This window comes from Hordeum vulgare, chromosome 5H (assembly GCF_904849725.1).
Source record: "Hordeum vulgare subsp. vulgare chromosome 5H, MorexV3_pseudomolecules_assembly, whole genome shotgun sequence".
Taxonomy (NCBI): domain Eukaryota; kingdom Viridiplantae; phylum Streptophyta; class Magnoliopsida; order Poales; family Poaceae; genus Hordeum; species Hordeum vulgare.
Window position 1 is genome coordinate 44,204,063 of NC_058522.1, and position 25,298 is coordinate 44,229,360.

Sequence of the window (25,298 nt, forward strand, 5' to 3'; positions counted from 1 at the left end):
AGGCAAAGGGTCCCGGGGGAGGCCACAAGCCCCCTAGCCGTGGCCTAGGGGGCCGTGCCTAGCTGGCTTGTGGGCCCCCTGTGGCTCCTTTGCCCTACTTCTTCCGCCTATAGATCCTCGAAAAATCTGAAACCACGAGAGGGATCCACGAAAATAATTTTCCGCCACCACAAGCTTCTGTCTCCGCAAGATCCCATCTGGGGCACGTTCCGGTACCCTGCCGGAGGGGGGATTCGCACATGGAGGGCTTCTTCATCAACACCATTGCCTCTCCGATGATGCATGAGTAGTTAACCACAGACCTTCGGGTCCATAACTAGTAGCTAGATGGCTTCTTCTCTCTCTTGGATCTTCAATACAAAGTTCTCCATGATCTTCATGGAGATCTATCCGATGTAATCTTCTTTTGCGGTGTGTTTGTCGAGATCCGATGAATTGTGGATTTATGATAAGATTATCTATGAATCTAATTTGAGTTTCCTCTGATCTCTTATATGCATGATTTCATATCCTTGTAATTCTCTTCGAGTTGTGGGTTTCATTTAGCCAACTTGATCTATAATTCTTGCAATGGGAGAAGTGCTTGGTTTTGGGTTCATACCATGCAGTGACTTCACCCAGTGACAGAAGGGGTAGCGAGGCACGCATCATGTTGTTGCCATCAAGGGTAAAAAGATGGGGTTTATATCCATTGCATGAATTTATCCCTCTACATCATGTCATCTTGCTTAAGGCGTTACTCTGTTTGTTATGAACTCAATACACTAGATGCATGCTGGATAGCGGTCGATGTGTGGAGTAATAGTAGTAGATCCAGAAAGTATCGGTCTACTTGTCTCGGACGTGATGCCTATATGTATGATCATTGCCTTAGATATCGTCATGACTTTGCGCGGTTCTATCAATTGCTCGACAGTAATTCGTTCACCCACCGTAATATTTGCTATCATGAGAGAAGCCTCTAGTGAACACTATGGCCCCCGGGTCTACTTCACATCATATTTTCATCTCTACACTTTTACTTTGTTGCACTTTACACCTTCAGATCTCAGCTTGCAATCAATCGTGAAGGGATTGACAACCCCTTTGTAGCGTTGGATGCAAGTTTGCTGTTTTTGCGCAGGGAGTTTGGAGACTTGGCTTGATATTTCTACTGGATTGATACCTTGGTTCTCAAACTGAGGGAAATACTTACTGCTACTGTGGTGCATCACCCTTTCCTCTTCAAGGGAAAAACCAACGGAAGCTCAAGAGGTAGCAGGAGTCAGGTATGAATCTCAAGTTTGATTGCGTTAAATCCTTTGTTGAAACAAATACTTTTTGTGATTTTAGCGCTAAACATGGACTTGACACTGAGATAGTAGCTTCATTATGTGAATCATTTGCTGCTCATATTAACCTCCCTAAAGATAAGTGGTTTAAGTATCATCCTCCCTTAGAAGTCAGTGAGGTTAAACCCAACCCAGTTGAAGAGAAAGTCATTGCTTATAATGATCCTATTGTTCCTAGTGCTTACATTGAGAAACCACCTTTCCCTGTTAGAATAAAGGATCATTCTAAAGCTTCAACTTTGATACGTAGGGGCTACATTAGAACACCTACATCCCCCGAGAAAATTAGAGTTCAACCTAGTATTGCTATCATCATAGATCTCCTATCCGACAATGATATTCACTTCTGTGAAGATGCTGCTAGAATTGCTAAACCTCATGCTAGAGACAAACATAGGCATGTCGTTCACACGCCTGTTGTTTCTGTTAAGATAGGAGATCATTTTTATCATGGTTTATGTGACGTGGGTGCTAGTCTTAGTGCAATACCTCAATATTTATATGATGAAATTAAAGACGAGATTGCACCTGTTGAGATGGAACCTATTGATGTCACTATTCAACTTGCCAATAGAGATACTATCTGCCCTTTGGGAATTGTTAGAGATGTTGAAGTCTTGTGTGGTAAAACTACGTATCCTGCCGATTTTCTTGTTCTTGCTACCACACAAAATAGCTTTTGTCCCATCATATTTGGCAGACCTTTCCTCAATACTGTCAATGCTGATATTGACTGTGAGAAGCAAACTGCCATTGTTGGCTTTGAAGGAGTGTCACATGAGTTCAATTTCTCCAATTTTTTTAGATAACCTCATGAAAAAGAATTGTCTAGTAAGGATGAAATTATTGCCCTAGCTTCTATTTATGTGCCTCCTACTGAGCCTTTAGAGCAATAATTGCTTGAGCATGAAAATGATATGCATATGGATGAAAGGAATGAGATAGATAGAGTTATCTTTGAACAACATCCTACCCTTAAGAATAATTTGCATGTTGAACTGCTTGGAGATCCATCCCCACCAAAGGGTGATCCTGTGTTTGAGCTTAAGCAGTTACCTGATACTCTTAAGTATGATTATCTCGATGAAAAAGAGATATATCCGGTTATAATTAGTGCTAGCCTTTCAGAGCATGAAGAAAAAGAAGTTATTAAAAACTCTGAGGAAGCACCGTGCTGCTATTGGATATACTCTTGACGATTTTAAGGGAATTAGTCCCACTCTATGCCAGCATAAAATTAAAACCGATCCATATTCCAAACCAGCTGCCGGTCATCAACGGAGATTGAATCCTAAGATGAAAGAGGTAGTAAGAAAAGAAATACTAAAGCTCCTGGAAGCAGGTATTATCTATCATGTTGCTCATAGTGATTGTGTAAGTCCGGTGCATTGCATCCCTAAGAAGGGAGGTATTACTGTTGTCCCTAATGATAAAGATGAATTGATCCCACAGAGGATTATTACTGGCTATAGGATGGTGATTGATTTTAGGAAATTGAATAAATCCACTAGGAAAGATCATTACCCTTTGCCTTTTATCGACCAAATGTTAGAAATATTGTCTAAGCACACACACTTCTGCTTTCTAGATAGTTATTCTAGTTTCTCCCAAATACCTGTTGCACAATCTGATGAAGAGAAAACCACTTTTACCTGCCCTTTCGGTACCTTTGCTTACAGACGATGCCTTTTGGCTTATGTAATGTACCTGCTACCTTTCAAAGATGTATGATGGCTATATTCTCTGACTTTTGTTAAAAGATTGTTGAGGTTTTCATGGATGACTTCTCCGTTTACGGGTCTTCTTTTGATGATTGCCTCAGCAACCTTGATCGATTTTTGTAGAGATGTAAAGATACCAACCTTGTCTTGAATTGGCAGAAGTGCCACTTTATGGTTAATGAAGGCATCGTCTTAGGACATAAAATTTCTGAAAGAGGTATTGAAGAAGATAAGGATAAAGTTGATGCGATCGAGAAAATGCCATGCCCTACAGATATCAAAGGTATAAGAAGTTTTCTTGGTCATGCTGGTTTCTATAGAAGGTTCATTAAAGACTTCTCTAAGATTTCTAGGCCTCTTACCAATCTCTTGCAAATGGACATTCCTTTTGTTTTTGATGATGATTGTGAGGAAGCATTCGAAATACTTAAGAAGGCCTTGATAACTGCACCTATTGTTCAACCACTTGATTGGAATCTTCCTTTTGATATCATGTGTGATGCTGGTGATTATGCTGTTGCTATTGTTCTAGGACAAAGAGTTGATAAGAAGTTGAATGTTATTCACGATGCTAGTAAAACTCTAGACAGTGCCCAAAGAAACTATGCTACTACTGAAAAGGAATTTTTAGCAGTCGTGTTTGCATGTGAAAAGTTCAGATCTTACATTGTTGATTCCAAAGTTACTATTCACACTAATCATGCTGCTATTAAGTATCTCATGGAAAAGAAAGATGCTAAACCTAGACTTATCAGATGGGTTCTCTTGCTACAAGAATTTGATTTGCATGTTGTTGATAGGAAGGGTGTTGAGAACCCCGTAGCAGATAACTTTTCTAGGTTGGAGAATGTTCTTGATGACCCACAACCTATTTATGATAGCTTTCCTGATGAACAATTGAATGTCATCAAGGCTTCACGTAGTACACCTTGGTATGCTGATTATGCAAATTATATTGTTGCCAAATATATACCACCTGTTTCACATACCAGCAAAAGAAGAAATTCTTCTTTGATTTGAGACATTACTATTGGATGATCCTCACCTTTATAAGGAAGGAGTAGATGGTGTTATTAGACGCTGTGTACCTGAGCATGAACAGGGACAGATCCTACAGAAGTGTCACTCTGAGGCTTACGGAGGATACCATGCGGGAGATAGAACTGCACACCAGGTATTGCAATCCGGTTTCTATTGGCCCACTTTCTTCAAGGATGCCCGTTAGTTTGTCTTGTCTTGTGATGAATGTCAAAGAATAGGTAATATCAGTAAATGTCAGGAAATGCCTGTGAATTATTAACTTGTCATTGAACCATTTCATGTTTGGGGTTTTAATTATATGGGAGCTTTTCCAAAGTCCAATGGGTATACTCATATCCTAGTTGCTTTTGATTACGTTACTAAGTGGGTAGAAGTTAACCCAACTAGTAGTGCTGATCAAAACACCTCTATTAGGATGCTTAAAGAAGTTATTTTCCCTAGATTTGGAGTCTCTAGATATCTAATGACTCATGGTGGTTCACATTTTATTCATGGTGCTTTCCGTAAAACGCTTGCTAAGTATGATGTCAACCATAGAATTGCATCTCCCTATCATCCTCAGTCCAGTGGTCAAGTAGAGCTAAGTAATAGAGAGATTAAACTAATTATGCAAAAGACTGTTAATAGGTCTAGAAAGAATTGGTCTAAGCTTCATGATGCACTGTGGGCTTATAGAACTGCTTATAAAAATCCCATGGGCATGTCTCCGTACAAAATGGTTTATGGTAAAGCATGTCATTTACCTCTTGAGCTAGAGCATAAGTCTTATTGGGCAATCAAAGAGCTCAACTTTGATTTCAAACTTGCTGGTGAGAAGAGGTTATTTGATATTAGCTCACTTGATGAATGGAGAACTCAGGCATATGAAAATGCCAAGTTGTTTAAAGAGAAAGTTAAGAGGTGGCATGATAAAAGGATACAAAAACGTGAGTACAATGTAGGCGATTATGTCTTGCTATACAATTCTTGTTTAAGATTTTTTGAAGGCAAGCTTCTCTCTAAATGGGAAGGTCCTTACATTGTTGAGGAAGTATATCGTTCCGATGCCATCAAGATCAACAACACGGAAGGTAATTTTCATAGAGTGGTAAATGGGCAAAGAATCAAGCATTATATCTCAGGTACTCCCATAAATATTGAAAGCAATATTATTAATACCATAACTCCGGAGGAGTACATAAGGTATATTTACCAGCCTGTTTCAGACTCCAAAAACGAAGAGGTATGTGATTCGGTAAGTAAACCGACTCCAAAACTTTTCGAGTAGCAATTTTTCTCCGTTTTGGAATTTTTTAGAAAAATAGAAAAATTTAAAGTAGTCCGGAAAGCGCACGAGGAGGCGACAAGCCTGCCAAGCGCGACCTACCCCCCTGGCTGTGCCTGGGGGGCTTGTGAGCACCTCGTGCGCCTCCCGGACTCCATTTTCTTGCAGAGTACACCTTTTGGTCGGGAAAAATTCATTATATATTTTCCCGAAAGGTCTGGCCCTCGTATCACGCAATTATCCTATGTTTTTGTTTCGAGCCTGTTTTTGCTGCAGATTTAGAACAAGATGTCTTCTCAAGATTCAGAGGGGGAGAGCTATGTGGCCAATTACCTTGCTAACCCCAAGGTCTATGGGGACTTGGATCATTATGGTTGGACCACTAATGAGGAAGAAGATTATGATCCCAAGGGGAAGGAAGGAAAAAGTTCCGATGAAGAGGAGTCTCCTTTACCCCAATCTGGAAGCACGCATGTGGAGTTCAAGAAGTCAAGCCTCCCTGACTCAAGGAAGAAGCTTAAGAGTTTGTTTACCCCTTCTCGTCTTTTGCAGGAGAGTAAGCAAGAATTATGCCAAAGGTTGTTGAGGCTTGAAGAGGAAATTAATGATCTGAAGGAGCAGAATTTTGTGCTCAAGAGGAAATTAAACAAGTTCAAGAACACCGCAACAACTCCACCACCATCACCTTCAAAGGAAGACAATTAAGCACGGTTATGGGAAACCCCCTTGGCTTGTGCCAATCTTGGGGGAATTGCCCCGGTATCGTATCACCATCACATCTTTTGCCTTTACCTTTTTCTTTGTTCGATCTTTTTTGGTTTTATCTTCCTCTAGTAGAATAAAGTTCTTATCTTGTTCTAGGCTTGAGTTTTGATTCGAGTTTCCCCCGTTGTATTCGAGTTCGTGAGTCATATAATAAAGATTGTTTTAGTTAAGGGCCTTGCTTCATGCCATGATCTTAAGAAAAGAATGATAACAGAAAAAAAGCATAAAAGATCATGTAATGATCTTATGGGAAGTGATGGGTTCACATATAAAAAGAATGTTGATTGAAACTTGTTGTGGGTGAACAAACGTAGACCTTGGTCATTGTTGCAATTGATAGGAAGTAATAAAGAAAGAGAGGTTCACATATAAATATATCATCTTGGACACCATCTATGATTGTGAACACTCATTAAACTATCACATGCTTAGAAGTAGGTGTTGGACAAGGAAGACAACATAATGAATTATGTTTGCTTGGTTCTGAACAATGTTATATGACTAGAGATCCCTTAGCATGTGACAATTTCTTCCACCTCATATCAGCCAAAACTTCCGCACTAAGTAGAGATACTAATTGTGCATCCATAAACCTTCAACCCAGTTTTGCCATGAGAGTCCACCATACCTACCTATGGATTGAATAAGATCCCTCAAGTAAGTTGTCATCGGTGCAAGCAATAAAAATTGCTCGTTAAATATGTATGATCTATTAGTGTGTGGAAAATAAGCTTTGTACAAACCTGTGATGAGGAAGACATAAAAGCGACGGACTGCATAATAAAGTTCTTTATCACAGGAGGCAATATAAAGTGACGTTCCTCCACACTAAGAGGTCACACATCCAAACCTCAAAAGTGCATGACAACCTCTGCTTCCCTCTGCGAAGGGCCTATCTTGTACCTCTACTTTTTGTCCTTAAAAGAGTCATGGTGATTGACACCAATTCCTTATTTCGCCTTTATCTTGGCTAACGTCATGTTCTAGGGAAAGATCCATATTCATATGTCAACTTGGAAGTAAGTATCCATGAATTATTATTGTTGACATTACCCTTGAGGTAAGTAGTTGGGAGGCGAAACTATAAGCACCTATCTTTCTCTGTGTCCAACTCAAACTTTGATCTCATGAGTACCACGTGAGTTTTAGCAATTGTAGAAGACGAACGGATGATTGAGTATGTGGATTTGCTTTACAGGCTCTTATTTGACTCTTTTCCGATGTTATGATAAATTGCAATTGCTTCAATGACTAAAGGCTATTGGTTGTTAATTCTCAATAAGGTTCTTGATCGATACTTTACTTTGTGAAGGAATTGTCACTTTAGCATAAGAGATTATATGACGATATTGCTGTTCTAATTATGATCATGATACCTGCATGTCCGTATTTTGTTTTATCGACACCTCTATCTCTAAACTTGTGGGCATATTTATTGATCTCGGCTTTCGCTCGAGGACAAGCGAGGTCTAAGCTTGGGGGAGTTGATACGTCCATTTTTTATCATGCTTTTATGTTGATATTTATTGCTTTCTGGGATGTTATTACACTTCACGGTACATTACTTATGCCTTTTCTCTCTTATTTTATAATGTTTACATGAAGAGGGAGAATGCCGACAGCTGGAATTCTGGTCTGAAAAAGGAGCAAGTTTGAGATACCTATTCTGCGCAACTCCAAAAGCCGTGAAAATAAACGAGGAATTATTTTGGATTTTATAAAAAATACTGGGCGGAAGAAGTACCAAAGGGGAGCCACTAGGAGGCCACAAGCCTGCCAGGCGCGGCCTACCCCCCTGGCCGCGCCTAGGTGCTTGTGGGACCCCTGTTGCCCCTACGGCTCCCATCTTTTGCTAAAAGGAGGGTTTCGTTCCAGAAAAAAATCAAGAGGAGGCTTTCGGGAGGAATCACCGCCGCCACGAGGCGGAACTTGAGCAGAACCAATCTAGAGCTCCGGCAGGGCCGTCCTGCCGGGGAAACTTCCCTCCTGGAGGGGGAAATAGTCGCCATCGTCATCACCAACACTCCTCTCATCGGAGGGGACTCATCACCATCAACATCTTCATCAGCACCATCTCATCTCCAAACCCTAGTTCATCTCTTGTAACCAATCTCCGTCTTATGACTCCAATTGGTACTTGTAAGGTTGCTAGTAGTGTTAATTACTCTTTGTAGTTGATGCTAGTTGGATTACTCGGTGGAGGATTATATGTTCAGATCCTTGATGCTATTCAATACCTCTCTGTTCATGAACATAATATTGCTTTGTGAGTAGTCACTTTTGTTCCTAAGGACATGGGATAAGTCTTGCTATAAGTAGTCATGTGAATTTGGTATTCGTTTGATATTTTGATGTGATGTATGTTGTCTTTCCTCGAGTGGTGTTATGTGAACGTCGACTACATAACACTTAACCATTGTTTGGGCCTAGAGGACGGCATTTGGAAGTAATAAGTAGATGATGTGTTGCTAGAGTGATAGAAGCGTAAACCCTAGTTTATGTGTTGCTTCGTAAGGGGCTGATTTGGATCCACTAGTTTAATGCTATGGTTAGACTTTGTCTTAATTCTTCTTTCGTTTTTGCGGATGCTTGCGAGAGGGGTTAATCATAAGTGGGATGTTTGTCCAAGTAAGGGCAGCACCCAAGCACCGGTCCACCCACATATTAAAATATCAAAGTAGCGAACGCGAATCATATGAACATGATGAAAACTAGCTTGACAGAAATTCCCATGTGTCCTCGGGAGCGCTTCACCTCCTATAAGAGTTTGTCCAGGCTTGTCCCTTGCTACAAAAGGGATTGGGCTATCTTGCTGCACCTTTGTTACTATTGTTACTTGCTACTTGCTACGAAGTATCTTATCACACAACTATCTGTTACCGATAATTTCAGTGCTTGCAGAGAATACCTTGCTGAAAACCACTTGTGAGATCCTTCTGCTCCTCGTTGGGTTCGACACTCTTACTTATGGAAAGGACTACCATAGATCCCCTACACTTGTGGATCATCACCCTCTCAGCCCAAGGCGCAAGCAGAGTGGGAGGGGCCAAACCCTAGGCGCAGAGGAGGCCTGAGGCCCACCTAAGGCGCGCCCCCCTCTCTCCACCTTCGGCCGCCGCCCTCCCTGCCCCATCTAGGGCTGCCGCACCCTTGGGGGTGGGAACCCTAAGGGTGGGCACCCTCCTACCTCTCCTCCTATATATAGTGGTGGTTTTTGGCTTTTGGAGACACGATTTTCTTCCTCTCCCGACGCAGCCCTACACCTCTCTCTTGTCGTCCTCCGCATAGCTCAGCGAAACTCTGCCACAGAACAACGTACCTCCACCACCACCAAGCTGTCGTGCTGCTGGAAGTCTCTCCCTCAACCTCTCCTTCCTCCTTGCTGGTTCAAGGTGTTGCAGACGTCACCGGGCTGCACGTGTGTTGAACGCGGAGGTGCCATAGTTCGGCACATAGATCGGAATCCACCGTGATCTGAATCGCTGCGAGTACAACTCCATCAACCACGTTCATAGTAACGCTTCCTCTTAGTGATCTTCAAAGGTATGAAGATGCTCTACAAACTCTCTCGTTGCTGGTTTCTCAATAGATAGATCCTTGTATGGCGTAGGAAAATATTGAATTTACTACGATCCCCAAGGGAGGTACGAGTGTGATCCAGGAGTAGATCACTGGACAACGGCCAAGAATATCCTAAAGCACCTTGAAAGGACTAAAGATATGTTTCTCGTTTATGGAGGTGCCGAAGAGCTCGTCGTAAAGGGTTATGTCGATGCTAGCTTCAATAGAGATCCGGATGACTCCAAGTCACAAATCGGATACGTGTACATTTTGAATAATGGGGTAGTTAGCTGGTGCAGTTGCAAGCAAAGCGTCGTGGCGGCATCTACATGTGAAGCAGAGTACATATCTGCTTCGGAAGCAGCACAGGAAGGAGTCTGGATGAAGGAGTTCATCACCGACCTAGGAGTAATTCTATGTGCGTCGGGCCCGATGACTCTATTCTGTGACAACACTGGAGCTATTGCTATTGCAAAGGAGCCCAGGTTTCACAAGAAGACCAAGCACATCAAGGGCGGCTTAAACTCCATTCGTGGATACATTCAGGATGGAGATATAGATATTTAAGTACATACAGATCTGAATGTCGCAGACCCGTTGCAAAAACCTCTTCCACGAGCAAAGCATTGTCAACACCAGAACTCTATGGGTGTTCGATTCCTGAGAATGTAACTAGATTATTGACTCTAGTGCAAGTGGGAGACTGTTGGAAATATGCCCTAGAGGCAATAATAAAGTTGCTATTATTATATTTCCAGTTCATGATAATTGTCTATTATTCATGCTATAATTGTATTAACCACAAACCGTAATACATGTGTGAATATATAGATCACAATGTGTCCCTAGTGAGCCTCTAGTTGGCTAGCTCGTTGATCAATAGATGATCATGGTTTCTTGATCATGGACATTGGATGTCATTGATAACGGGATCACATCATTGGGGAATGATGTGATGGACAAGACCCAATCCTAAGCATAGTAATAGATCTTGTTGTTCGTCTGCTCAAGCTTTTCTAATGTCCAGTATCATTTCCTTAGACCGTGAGATTGTGCAAATCCCGAATACGGTAGGAGTACTTTGGGTGTACCAAACGTCACAACGTAACTGGCTGATTATAAAGGTGCACTACGGGTATCTCGGAAATTGTTTGTTGAATTGTACGAATCGAGAATGGGATTTGTCACTCCATGTAAAGGAGAGATATCTCTAGGCCCAGTCGGTAATCCATCATCATATTGAGCTCAGTGTGACTAAGGGATTAGCCACGTGATGATGTGTTACACAATGTGTAAAGAGACTTGTCGGTAACAAGATTGAACAAGGGACATGACACACACGATCGAATCTCGGGCAAGTATCATACCGATAGACAAAGGGAATTGCATACGGGATTGATTGAATCCTTGATATCGTGGTTCATCCGATGAGATCATCGTGGAACATGTGGGAACCAACATGGATATCCAGACCCCGCTATTGGTTATTGACCGCAGAGATGTCTCGGTCATGTCTGCATGTCTCCCGAACCCGTAGGTTCTACAGACTTAAGGTTCGATGACGCTAGGGTAATAGGGAAATAGTGTACGTGGTTACCGAAGGTTTTTCGTAGTCCGGATGATATCCGGGACATCACGAGGAGATCCGGAATGGTCCAGAGGTAAATATTGATATATAGGATGAAGGCTTTTGGACACCGAAAGTGTTTCGGGCATCATCGGTAATGTACCAGGACCACCGGAAGGGTTCTGGGGCTCCACCGGGAGGGGCCACCAGCCCCAAAGGATTTTATGGGCGAAAAGGAGAAAGGGAACCAGCCTAGAGTGGGCTGGTGCACCCTCCCCTCTCAACCCAAGGCACAAGGAGAGAGGGAGGGGGCAAACCCTAGGCGCAGAGGAGGCCTAAGCCCACCTAGGGCGCGCCCCCCTCTCTCCACCTTTGGCCACCGCCCTCCCTACCCCATCTAGGGTTGCCGCACCCTTTGGGGTGGGAACCCTAAGGGCGGGCACCCTCCTCCCTCTCCTGCTATATGTAGTGGTGGTTTTTGGCTTTTGGAGACACGATTTTCTTCTTCTTCCGGCGCAGCCCTGCAACTCTCTCTCTCTCCTCGTCCTTCGCATAGCTCAGCGAAGCTCTGCCGGAGAACCACGTAGCTCCACCGCCACCACGCCGTCGTGCTGCCGGAGCTCTCTCTCCCTCAACCTCTCCTTCCTCCTTTTTGGTTCAAGGTGTTGGAGACATCACCGGGCTGCAGGTGTGTTGAACGCGGAGGTTCCGTAGTTCGACACATAGACCGGAATCCACCGCGATCTGAATCACTGCGAGTATGACTCCATCAACCGCGTCCATAGTAACGCTTCCGCTTAGCGATCTTCAAAGGTATGGAGATGTTCTACAACCTCTCTCATTGCTGGTTTCTCCATAGATAGATCCTTGTATGGCGTAGGAAAATTTTGAATTTACTACGATCCTCGACAGCCGCAACCATCCCTGTGGAGACCATCCGTCGGTGCCCCTGTTCCCACAAGACCCTGCCGCCATCCTAGAACCCTAGCCCCACTACTCATTCCTCCCCCACTTGCCTCTAGAATCCCCCCATTGCTATGGACAATTCGGCCGTCGCCGTTGCCCGCGTGCTCTGCGCCCCACCACCTAGGGCTGCGCAAAGAGCTCCGTGCGTCTCAGCTGCTTCGACTAGGAGGACCAAAACGGTCGGAGATGCACTGAAGCGAGAGTATTGAGTCGTTCCTCTTTGTTGCACAAACGGTCGTTGCCGTAAAATTCGTCCTCTCTGAGCCTTCCTCGAGATCACTGTGCACCACTAGAGGGCCACAATAAGCCTACAACCGTCTCGAACCCCTCCTTGCTTTCTTAGCATGCCACAGTCATCGTCCCCATGCAAGCCCGAGCTCGGCTGTGCCATGGCCGATGATACGATCAATGCCGGGTCGCTCGAGATGCTCCACATCGACTGTCGTGCTCCTGGTGAGCCATAGAGGCCGCCAAGCCTGTTAGTTTGCTCGCTGACGTCCAGTAGTCGCACGACCGCTCTTGCCCGAACCTCACCGCTGCCGTGAGCTCGATTTCGGCAATTTCCAACCACCCCAATTTCCCCCACTCGTGGGAACGGAAGCGCGTGAGTTCCCGCGTCCGAACTCATGTCTTCTGGCCACAACGCCCTCCAATAGGTGAATTTAGTTGTGGTCATGAGTGCGCCGCCGTGAAAAATGGTCGCCAGAGATAGCTCTGACGCCGCTGCTGAACTGACCTAGTTGTGGCCACCCCCATGTGACCCTGTTAGTGGCCTCGGTGCCCCGGTTAGCCCATTGACCACAGTCAGCTATGGTGAGTGGGCAGCCCAGTCTCTGACTGGTGGGCACACCCACCTTGGGCTATTGACATGTGGAGCCCAGGGTTATTACCCCTTATTAACCCAATTATGTAAATTAAAATAATTAATTTAAACTACTTAGGCACTGACATGTTGGACCTATTAGAAAATGTTAATTAGATTAAAAATAAACCCGTGTTAAAGCCCACATTCTATGACAGGTGGGGCCCATGTGCGAGGTTTTACCTGGGCCAGCTGGCTTGACTATTGATGTCACAGTGATGTCATGCTGATGCAATAAAGGATTTTCAAATTAAAGAAATTTGTTAATTCCGGAATATTAATAAAACTTTCAATATCAATATAAAATAATCAATAAGTCACATGAAAATAATTTATATATGGAAGTTGCTGAGAAAAATCCCACGAATCCGAATACGATGTCCGCTCATTTGTCACATGCTCTTACCATGACGAACATGGATACTTTGCTGTTAGGATCACCCATCCGATAGCAGCCAAAGACGTGTAAATTATCATCAGGTATTTTCCCACTTCGTCTGTGTCTTGTAGTACTGTGCTAGCTCATCCGTAGCACCGCATATTGCCATGTCATGCAGCGTGTTGCATCTGCTTGCTTTTATTTATTGTTTCTTCCCCTATTCTTGCCGACAGATGATGACCCACAAGTATAGGGGATCAATCGTAGTCCTTTCGATAAGTAAGAGTGTCGAACCCAACGAGGAGCAAAAGGCTCTGATAAACGGTTTTAAACAAGGTAATAACTGCAAGCACTGAAAGTAGAGGTAACAAGTGATGGTGTAATGAGGTGGAATGTAGCAAGCGGAAAGTAACAAGTGACAAGTAGTAGCAACGGTGCAGCAAGTGGCTCAATCCCTTTTGTAGCAAGGGACAAGCCTGAACAAAGTCTTATAGGAGGAATGTAACATCCCAAATTTTGGAATGTTAATATAATTATTAGATTGATTGTTTGTTTGTTTGAGTGATTGAAACTTGAGTGGAATTTGAAACTTCTCAAAAAAATGAGAGGGAATAAAATGACTTCCCAAAATTTTCTATTTTGAATACCTTTTCAATTTTGAGTTTGAATATTTTCAAAACCCTTTGATTAAAAAAAATCAAACGAGAGGAGGAAAATGACACTCCAAAATCAGAGACAATGTCTTGATTCAGATTTTAAGTATTTGCAATTTATTTGAAATTCAAATTCCTTTTCATTTTAAAGTTATTGCAAAAAAATAAATTTTTTAAAAAAGTATTTTTTTTGGTTTTGAAAATATGTTCATGTTTTAGAAAATTTTATTTTGAAAATTTTGATATACAATATGTCTATATAAAATGTTCTCTGTTTTTCATTTATACGTTTTTCTTCTTTGTTTTAAAAAAAATTGTTCGTCCGCAAAGAAAAAAGAAACAAAAAAAAACAAAGCGCTCCACTGGCCAGAACAGCCCATGCGGCCGGCCCAATCACTTAGCCCATTCGGCACACCTCTCTTTCCCTCTTTTTTTCTAGTTTTCCTACAATACGTATATGTTTAGTCCCACATTGTCTATCTATGGACCATTAGACCTCCCTTCCACCTATAAATATAGACACATAGGAGCATTCAAAAATCATCTATTTCGGATTAAGTCAATCTTTTGGTTTGACTAGGTTTATTAAATAAAAATATTCTTTTCTCTTCGGCGGGATTTCTCGAAGTCGTCTCCTCATTGGAATTAATTCTTACTCTGCATTCTAAAGGTATTTCACTTAGTATTATTTTTATACTCCCGTAGTTTATTATTTCTAGACTAGTATTCCTACACTAGTATACGGTAGAGTATTAGATATATTAATTAGTCTTCGTATTTCCACATTAGTACTAGAATTCTTTTGGACGAAGCACTTTTATTCCGTAAAACAACTTGGCCCTGATTTTTCAAATAGCCATAACTTTTTACTCGTTTATCCGAATTAGATGAAACCAACGCCTAGAGTTTCGTCTTGATCCCACCTATCCTGTGAACCTACCATATCAACTTTTTTGAAATTTTCAAATTTCGAAATTTGTTCATATTCATATTCAAACTTCTTTTGATCATATCTTTTTATCCGTAGCTCCGTTTTAGATGAATTGAATTGCGTCGGATTCATATCAAAGTAATCTTTCCGTTTGTATCATTAGTTTTAACTTTTCAACTTATAATTTTGATCAAATCAGATTTATCTATTAGTGCCCAAAAGTGTTCACATCGTTCTAAGCCGATTCAATGTTATATTGAAGTATTTGTATCTTTTGATCCGCTAGTTCAAATCTAGTAATTCTTTTTTCTACACGCTCATATTGATCTCCTATATCCAGTAGCATAATTAGTTTTGACCTTTGAACCTTACAAATTTGAGCGATTCAAATTTGTATTGGAACATTCATTTGATCTTATCTTCCAAATCGTACCACCTTTTCAATTGATTCCTTTTACCCCTAAACACTCATGAGTGTTTAGGGCTTTTACCCCTAAACACTCATGTCATATATTTTTGTACGTAACCATCGTACTTCAGTTCAACTTCTCTTGAGCTTTTGAATGCAAATTCAATTCATACTTCAATTCGCTATAACTTGCGTTGAAGTGCTCCAGTTCAAGAAATTCTTTCTACAAATAAATTCTTATGTCTTATACTATTTGTCAAACAACATTCATGTTGTTCTCCCAATATTTTTGATCATCTCGCATAGTGTATGCAAGTCGAGCTTATATAGCAATAGTTCATCATCCATTAACTCTTTTGATCTCATTCATGCTTCTTCAATTTACAACACACTTAGGACCTTTTTATTAAACCATAATACGTTGTTATTTTGCACCAAGACATGCTTTGTTCTTATGTTCTCTTGGTACTTCCTTTTTGGCATGAATGTTTATTGAATGCTATTCATTTATGATAGATTGCTCGGAGTGTGGCGAGTAGAATTATCAGGATTTTGAGAGTGACTATCTTCATCAAGTAATACCAGGCAAGTCATTTGATCATGTATCACCTATCTTTTATGCATTGTAGTTCTACCTTCCTATGCCCAATTGCATGCTGAGTAGGTACTTGGAAATTATGGTTACATAATGTAGTATCATGTGGTAGGCACCCAACAACCCCGTTATTTGGCCCGGGACGACAGATTTCATATTGCTATGCTTGAGTAGACGGGATTCTGGTTGAGAGTTTATCACGAGTGATGCGAGAATAATTTAATAACCAAGATCGGTTAAGTCAGGACTTTTCAAGACCTCGTGATGCAATGCAACTCTGGGTGAAGGACGGTTGATCGGCTCCCTGGAGAAACCAGTGGATGACCCGGGATGCTGGAGACGGCCATGACATCTTGCGGAAAGCTTCACCCAGGCTCAAAGAGACGGACGGATATTTTCAAAACCCAAGGCTTACCTGCACAGCCACAAGTCATTATGGGCTCTGGCTTGGTTGGACAACACGGCGACTCTGGACAGGCGGTGCTAGCAGATGTAGAGGAACGGTAGGATTGGATGGGCACCGATAGGGATTCAGAGGGACTCGTTGAAAGACCATGTTTTGATCATCCGGTCTTCAAACACCCTGAAGTGCGAGGACATACACGGAGGCGATCAAATCTTGTGGGGAACGTGTGCAAAACTCTGCAAAGTACTCAAACCTAATAGATTAGCCGTGTCCACGGTCATGGACAACTTGAGCCAAAGGAACTGAACTTATCTGAAATTCTCAACACAAATAATAATATTGATGTGGGTATTATTGACAACATGGGTACGAGAATTGGTTGGTGGAACCATCTCGTTAACAACCAACAATGTAGTAACATTTTGCTTTTAGCCCTCTCTTGATGAAGGAGAAAACTTGCTTTTCGCTAAAAACTTATAGCCCCACCTGCCATTTATGCATATAGTATAGATGATTACTTTTCACCCCTCTCTTATGTGACTTGCCAGCATATTCATTATGCTGACCTACACGGTTGCAAAGTCTTATGTTGCAGATATTTTTCTTCGACGAGTAAGAGTACGATTCAGGGTTACGGTCTACACTCAACTTGCCGTTGGTGTTTATTGGGACTCCACTCCCTTGACTGCTTCCGCTGAGATATTTAAGGTATATATCAGTTTTACGCTATTTACATGTCATTGCACTTTGATATATACATTGATGTACTGTGTGTGCCAGCATACTGATCCAGGGATGGCACAGAAACACACAGGCTTGACTCGTTTTGAGTCGGGTCGCTACAGAAATGGTATCAGAGCACATGTTCACTGTAGGACGTGACCCTCGAAATTGGAAATCTCTTAGGAAAGGATCTCTCAAAAAACTTTATTTTCAAGAACACCTTTTACTTCTCATCTCTTCTCACTTCATCAAATGTTCTCCCTCACCTCCAATAGTTAGACAATACCCTTACCCCTTTGACCTCATGAAGAATCAACAGAGTTCTACTTCAAAGTAAAGAGGATTTCATCATGCATTTGAAGAATTGAAGCTGCGCCAATTGAAGACTCTCAAGACCCGAAGAATTCGAAGACCCTGAAGCGTTCGAATGTTTATATGACCATTAGAAGTCCAAACCCCTGTTATATACCCACGTTAGATACGATGATTTGTGAGCCATCATTGGTGTGTGTTTTTCGACAGCCACAAATAAAACCTATTCTCAAAAATATTGTTTGTATTGTGTGTATCTCCCTCTTTCCCTCTCTCTCTTACTCATCTCATCCCAAAAACGTTGGACCCAATAGATGGCGTATGAAGCTGGACTTGTAATCTCTGGACCAATGACCCATCTGGAAGTTGAAATATGGATTCAGAATATGGAGAACTACTTCGAGAGCAATTTGATTTCCAGGAAGTATGAAGTTGCACACGCTCTTCAGTACTTTACCCAAAGTGCTGCTATCTGGTGGAAAATGCATCATGCCATACAAGGATTTAGTGGAGCAGAAACTTGGGACGAATTCAAGAAGACTCTGTTAAGATCTCGTCTTATCCAAAAGTGATATGATAGCTCGATGAAGAAGCCTTGTGCATGCAAGATCTGTGGAGAAATAGGACACACCCAGGAAGAAAACCAGGATGGATGCCCTCATTGTGAAGTAAATCACCCAGCGGAGGATTGCCCAAGTAGTCAGGTGACTTGTTTCTTGTGTGAAGGAACCACCCACCACCCAGCGGCGTGTCACATTTACCCCAAGTATGCCTGAAACCCACAGACCCCTGGACTAACAAGGACCAAGTACTATATTTTTGGAGAAGGAAACATGGATCAGCAAACATTTTCTTAGGAGCATAAAAACCCGAGAGTTGTGAAGATACGATAGATGTTTTGTTGAGCTTGCAGAACCAATGGATTATCCGAACTTCGTTCGTGGACAAGAGATATTCTGCAATGCTTGTGAGGATGACCAGGTGTTAGAATACGAGATTCACTAAGCCTTATACAAGGTAATGATTTCAGTGCGACAAGGCTTGGCCACCATGATGACTTACTATTATCATTCTCTTGCTATTCGGAATGGTAAATTTGAGAGACTTACACATAGTGAAAGACGACGTTCTTTGAAGCTTTTGTTTAATCCTTAGAATGGTATGATGAAAGCCCCATGTACATGGCAATCGTTGTCACGCGTCGGACATTTTACGGTGAGGGTGAAGCCAAGACCCTTCTCTCTGCAGGATAACCACAAATGGTAGACCACCATGAGAATCATCGATAGGTTATTTAGAATGGTCACGAGACTTGTTAGTTAAGAAGACCCAGTGACTGAAGAATCTTATATCAACAGAAGAACCCTCGATTTTGATGGAAACATTATGAATATAATGGAAGAACTTCACCAAACAAGTTACCATGAAGAATGTGACGAGCGAGATGCCAAGACCCCACAGGATTGTTAAAAATTTGAGCGACCAGTAACTCTCATTTTAAGTGTGGTAGCACCCCACTTTGCAGGAGACTAGATTTGTTAGAAGACCCACAAACCCAAACCTTTCTTTCTAGCCCCTCCGAATCTCGAGGATGAGATTCATTTTAAGTGTGGTAGGTTTGTAACATCCCAAATTTTGGAATGTTAATATAATTATTAGATTGATTGTTTGTTTGTTTGAGTGATTGAAACCTTAGTGGAATTTGAAACTTCTCAAAAAAATGAGAGGGAATAAAATGACTTTCCCAAAATTTTCTATTTTGAATCCCTTTTCAATTTTGAGTTTGAATATTTTCAAAACCCTTTGATTAAAAAAAATCAAACGAGAGGAGGAAAATGACACTCCAAAATCAAAGACAGTGTCTTGATTCAGATTTTAAGTATTTGCAATTTATTTGAAATTCAAATTCCTTTTCATTTTAAAGTTATTAAAAAATATATTTTTTTAGAAAAGTATTTTTTTTGGTTTTGAAAATATGTTCATGTTTTAGAAAATTGTATTCTGAAAATTTTGATATATAATATGTCTATATAAAATGTTCTCTCTTTTTCATTTATACGTTTTTCTTCTTTGTTTTAAAAAAAAATTGTTCGTCCGCAAAAAAAAAGAAACAAAAAAAACAAAGCGCTCCGCTGGCCAGAACAGCGCATGCGGCCGGCCGAATCACCTAGCCCATTCGGCACACCTCTCTTTCCCTTTTTTTTTCCAGTTTTCCTACAATACGTATATGTTTAGTCCCACATTACCTATCTATGGACCATTAGACCTCCCTTCCACCTACAAATATAGACACATAGGAGCATTCAAAAATCATCTATTTCGGGTTAAATCAATCTTTTGGTTTGACTAGGTTTATTAAATAAAAATATTCTTTTCGCTTCGGCGGGATTTCTCGAAGTTGTCTCCTCATTGGAATTAATTCTTACTCTGCATTCTAAAGGTATTTCTCTTTGTATTTTTTTTATACTCCCGTAGTTTATTATTTCTAGACTAGTATTCCTACACTAGTATACGGTAGAGTAATTAGATATATTAATTAGTCTTCGTATTTCCACATTAGTATTAGAATTCTTTTAGACGTAGCACTTTTATTCCGTAAAACAGCTTGGCCTTGATTTTTCAAATAGCCATAACTTTTTACTCGTTTATCCGAATTAGATGAAACCAACGCCTAGAGTTTCGTCTTGATCCCACCTATCCTGTGAACCTATCATATAAACTTTTTAAAATTTTCAAATTTCGAAATTTGTTCATATTCATATTCAAACTTCTTTTGATCATATCTTTTTATCCGTAGCTCCGTTTTAGATGAATTTAATTGCGTCGGATTCGTATCAATGTAATCTTTCCGTTTGTATCATTAGTTTTAACTTTTCAACTCATCATTTTGATCAAATCAGATTTATCTATTAGTGCCCAAAAGTGTTCACATCGTTCTAAGCCGATTCAATGTTATATTGAAGTATTTGTATCTTTTGATCCACTAGTTCAAATCGAGTAATTCTTTTTTCTACACACTCATATTGATCTCCTATATCCAGTAGCATCATTAGTTTTGACCTTTGAACCTTACAAATTTGAGCGATTCAAATTTGTATTCGAACATTCATTTGATCTTATCTTGCAAATCATACCGCCTTTTCAATTGATTCCTTTTACCCCTAAACACTCATGTCATATATTTTTGTACGTAACCATCGTACTTCAGTTCAACTTCTCTTGACCTTTTGAATGCAAATTCAATTCATACTTCAATTCTCTATAACTTGCGTTGTAGTGCTCCATTTCAAGAAATTCTTTCTACAAATAAATTCTTATGTCTTATACTATTTGTCAAACAACATTCATGTTGTTCCCCCAATATTTTTGATCATCTCCCATAGTGTATGCAAGTCGAGCTTATATAGCAATAGTTCATCGTCCATTAACTCTTTTGATCTCATTCATGCACCTTCACTTTACAACACACTTAGGACCTTTTTATTAAACCTTAATACGTTGTTATTTGCACCAAGACATGCTTTGTTATTATGTTCTCTTGGTTCTTCCTTTTTGGCATGAATGTTTATTGAATGCTATTCATTTACGGTAGATTGCTCGGAGTGTGGCGAGTAGAATTATCAGGATTTTGAGAGGGACTATCTTCATCAAGTAATACCAGGCAAGTCATTTGATCATGTATCACCTATGTTTTATGCATCGTAGTTCTACCTTCCTATGCCCAATTGCATGCTGAGTGGGTACTTGGAAATTATGGTTACATAATGTAGTATCATGTGGTAGGCACCCAACAACCCCGTTACTTGGCCCAGGACGACAAATTTCATATTGCTATGCTTGAGTAGACGGGATTCTGGTTGAGAGTTAATCACGAGTGATGCGAGAATAATTTAATAACCAAGACCGGTTAAGTCAAGACTTTTCAAGACCTCGTGATGCAATGCAACTCTGGGTGAAGGACGGTTGATCGGCTCCCTGGAGAAACCAGTGGATGACCCGGGATACTGGAGACGGCCATGACATCTTGCGGAAAGCTTCACCCAGGCTCAAAGAGACAGACGGATATTTTCAAGACCCAAGGCTTACCTGCACAGCCACAAGTCATTATGGGCTCTGGCTTGGTTGGACAACGCGGCGCCTCTGGACAGGCGGTGCTAGCAGATGTAGAAGAACGGTAGGATTGGATGGGCACCGACAGGGATTCACAGGGACCCGTTGAAAGACCATGTTTTGATCATTCGGTCTTCAAACACCCTGAAGTGCGAGGTATTACACGGAGGCGATCAAATCTTGTGGGGAACGTGTGCAAAACTCTGCAGAGTACTCAAACCTAATCGATTAGCCGTGTCCATGGTCATGGACAACTTGAGCCAAAGGAACTGAAGTTATCTGAAATTCTCAACACAAATAATAATATTGATGTGGGTATTATTGACAACATGGGTACGAGAATTGGTTGGTGGAACCATCTCGTTAACAACCAACAATGTAGTAACATTTTGCTTTTAGCCCTCTCTTGATGTAGGAGAAAACTTGCTTTTCACTAAAAACTTATAACCCCACCTGCCATATATGCATATAGTATAGATGATTACTTTTCACCCCTCTCTTATGTGACTTGCCAGCATATTCATTATGCTGACCTACACGGCTGCAACGTCTTATGTTGCAGATCTTTTTCTTCGACGAGTAAGAGTACGATTCACGGTTACGGTCTACACTCAACTTGCCGTTGGTGTTTATTGGGACTCCACTCCCTTGACTGCTTCCGTTGAGATATTTAAGGTATATATCAGTTTTACGCTATTTACATGTGATTGCACTTTGATATATACATTGATGTACTGTGTGTGCCAGCATACTGATCCAGGGATGGCACAGAAACACAGAGGCTTGACTCGTTTTGAGTCGGATCGCTACAAGGAAAAACGCTCCCGAGGACACACGGGAATTTCTGTCATGCTAGTTTCATCATGTTCATTTGATTCGCGTTCGTTACTTCGATAGTTTGATATGTGGGTGGACCGGCGCTTGGGTACTGTCCTTACTTGGACAAGCACCCCACTTATGATTAACCCCTCTTGTAAGCATCCGCAACTACAAAAGAAAAATTAAGACAACGTCTAACCATAGCATTAAACTAGTGGGTCCAAAACAACCCCTTACGAAGCAACGCATAGACTGGGGTTTAAGCTTCCGTCACTCCAATAACCCATCGTCTACTTACTACTCCCCAATACCTTCCTCTACGCCCAAATATGGTGAATTGTTATGTAGTCGACGTTCACATAACACCACTAGAGGAAAATAAAACATACAACAAATCAAAATACCGAACGAATATCAAATTCACATGACTATTATTAGCTTGACTTATCCCATGTCCTCAGGAACAAAAGTAACTACTCACAAAGCATAATCATAATCATGATCAGAGGTGTAATGAATAGCATCAATGATCTGAACATAAACTCTTCCACCAAGTAATCCAACTAGCATCAACTACAAAGAGTAATCAACACTACTAGCAACCTTACAAGTACCAATCGGAGTCGCGAGACGGAGATTGGTTACAAGAGATGAACTAGGGATTGGAGAGGAGATGGTGCTGAGGAAGATGTTGATGAAGATGCCTCCCCTCCAACAAAAGGAGTGTTGGTGATGACGATGGCGACGATTTCCCCCTCCAGGAGGGAAGATTCCCCAGCAGGATCGTCCTGCCGGAGCTCTAGATTGGATCTTCTCAAGTTCCGCCTCGTGGCGGCGGCAAAACCACGAAAAAGCTCCATGTTGATTTTTTCTAGAACGAAACCCTTCATACAGAAAAAGAGGGGGGCCAGTGCACCGTCAGGGAGCCCACAAGCCCTGTAGCCTCCACCAGGAAGGTGGCGGCTACCAGGCTTGTGCCGCCCTGGTAGCTCCCGCTGGTACTTCTTTCGCCCAGTATTTTTTATATATTCCCAAAAAATTCCACGTAAATTTTCAGGGCATCTGGAGTTGTGCAGAATAGTGGACTCAGATTTGCTCCTTTTCTAGTCCAGAATTCCAGCTGCCTGAATTCCCCCTCTTCAAATAAACCTTGCAAAATAAGAGAGAAAAGGCATAAATATGGTACCAAAAAGTAATATAACAACCCATAAAGCGATAAATATCATAATGAATGCATGATGCAAAATGGACGTATCAACTCCCCCAAGCTTAGACCTCGCTTGTCCTCAAGCGAAAACCAAGTTCCATAAACATGTCCACATGTTTAGGGACGAAGGTGTCGATAAAACATAATACGGAGGCATCATGATCACAGTTTCAATTTTGTTTTCTTTATAACTTTTATTCTAGGACTCCAATGGAGTTGATTCTTTTTGTAGTAGATCATAATTTTCTTGTAGTTTCCGAAAACATATTATTTGCCTATGTTTAAAATTTAAAAATTTGAATTAGAACTGATTTAGTTTAAATCTTGTTTTGCTTATTCTGGGAGTTTAAAAATAGCTTTTAATTTAATTATTTTTTATGTTGTTTCCTAGTGATTACATCTTTCAGTAGTTTAAGTTTCAAATTTGTTTAAATATTTTTACTTGGGTTTTTTACCAAAACAGATTATGTTTTGGTTATGTTAAGTGAATTTCTTCACTTTGTGCTATAGTGTTTAGGGTTAATGATTTTATTTTGTCTGTTAGTGATTGTAGTGCTTAATGTGTGTATTTTTTTTGTATCGATAGATCACCCGAAGTGCGAAGCTTGTGACCTAGAATCGTTTGAGCATGACAACTATCAGCAAGGCAAGTCATTTGATCATGTAATACCTATGTTTTTATGTATTGTAGTTCTACCTTTCTACACCCAATTGCATGCAAAGTAGGAACTTGGAAATTATGGTTCTTGATGTATTATCATGTGGTAGGCACCCAACAACCTTGTTACTTGGCCCGGGATGACGCATTCTATTTTTCTATGCTTAAGTAGACGGGGTTTTGGTTGAGAGTCTATCACGAGTGATGCGAGAAAATTTTAATAATCAAGACCGGTTAAGTCAATACTTTTCAAGACCTTGTGACGCAATGCAATCATGGGTGAAGGACGGTTTAGATGGGCTCCCTGGAGAAACCAGTGGACGACCCGGGATGCATGGGGAAGCGCCATGACATCTTGCGGAAAGCTTCACCCATGCTCGAAGAGATGGACGGAGGCTTCAAGACCCAAGGCTTACCTGCACAGCCACAAGTCATTATGGGCTCTTGCTTGGTTGGACAACGTGGCAACTCTAGACAGGCAGTGCGACGAGATGTAAAAGAATGGTAGGATTAGATGGGCACCGACACAGGATCAGAGGGACCCGTTGAAAGACCATGTTTTGATCATCCGGTCTTCAAACACCCTGAAGTGCGGGGACATACTCGAAGGCGATCAAATCTTGTGGGGAACGTGTGCAAAACTCTTCAGAGTACCCAAACCTAATCGATTAGCCGTGTCCACGGTCATGGAGAACTTGAGTCGAAGGAATTGAAATTTTCCAGAACTCTCAACACAATTTAATAATGATGTGGGTATTATTGACAACTCGGGTACGAGATTTGGTTGGCGGAACCATCTCGTTAACAACCAACAATGTAGCAATATTTTGCTTTTAACCCTCTCTTGATGTAGGAGAAAACTTGCTTTTCTCTAAAAACTTATAGCCCCACCTGCCATATATGCATATAGAATAGATGATTATTATTTTACCCCCTCTTTTTGGTTACTTTCCGGCATATTCAATATATTCACCTACACGGCTGCAACGTGTCATGTTGCAGAGTACTTTTCCGACCA

General features: G+C 41.2%; 1 protein-coding gene across 1 annotated transcript in view; it reads left to right on the top strand.

The window, feature by feature from the left end:
- Window positions 1-12,605: 12,605 nt before the first annotated feature.
- LOC123396289 (phosphoribosylformylglycinamidine cyclo-ligase, chloroplastic/mitochondrial-like) overlaps window positions 12,606-25,298 on the top strand; it is a 97,239-nt gene continuing 84,546 nt past the window's right edge. Inside the window, exon 1 of the mRNA XM_045091266.1 lies at window positions 12,606-12,669. Within this exon, the coding sequence (XP_044947201.1) occupies window positions 12,606-12,669 (64 nt within the window). The remainder of the gene's footprint in view (window positions 12,670-25,298) is intronic.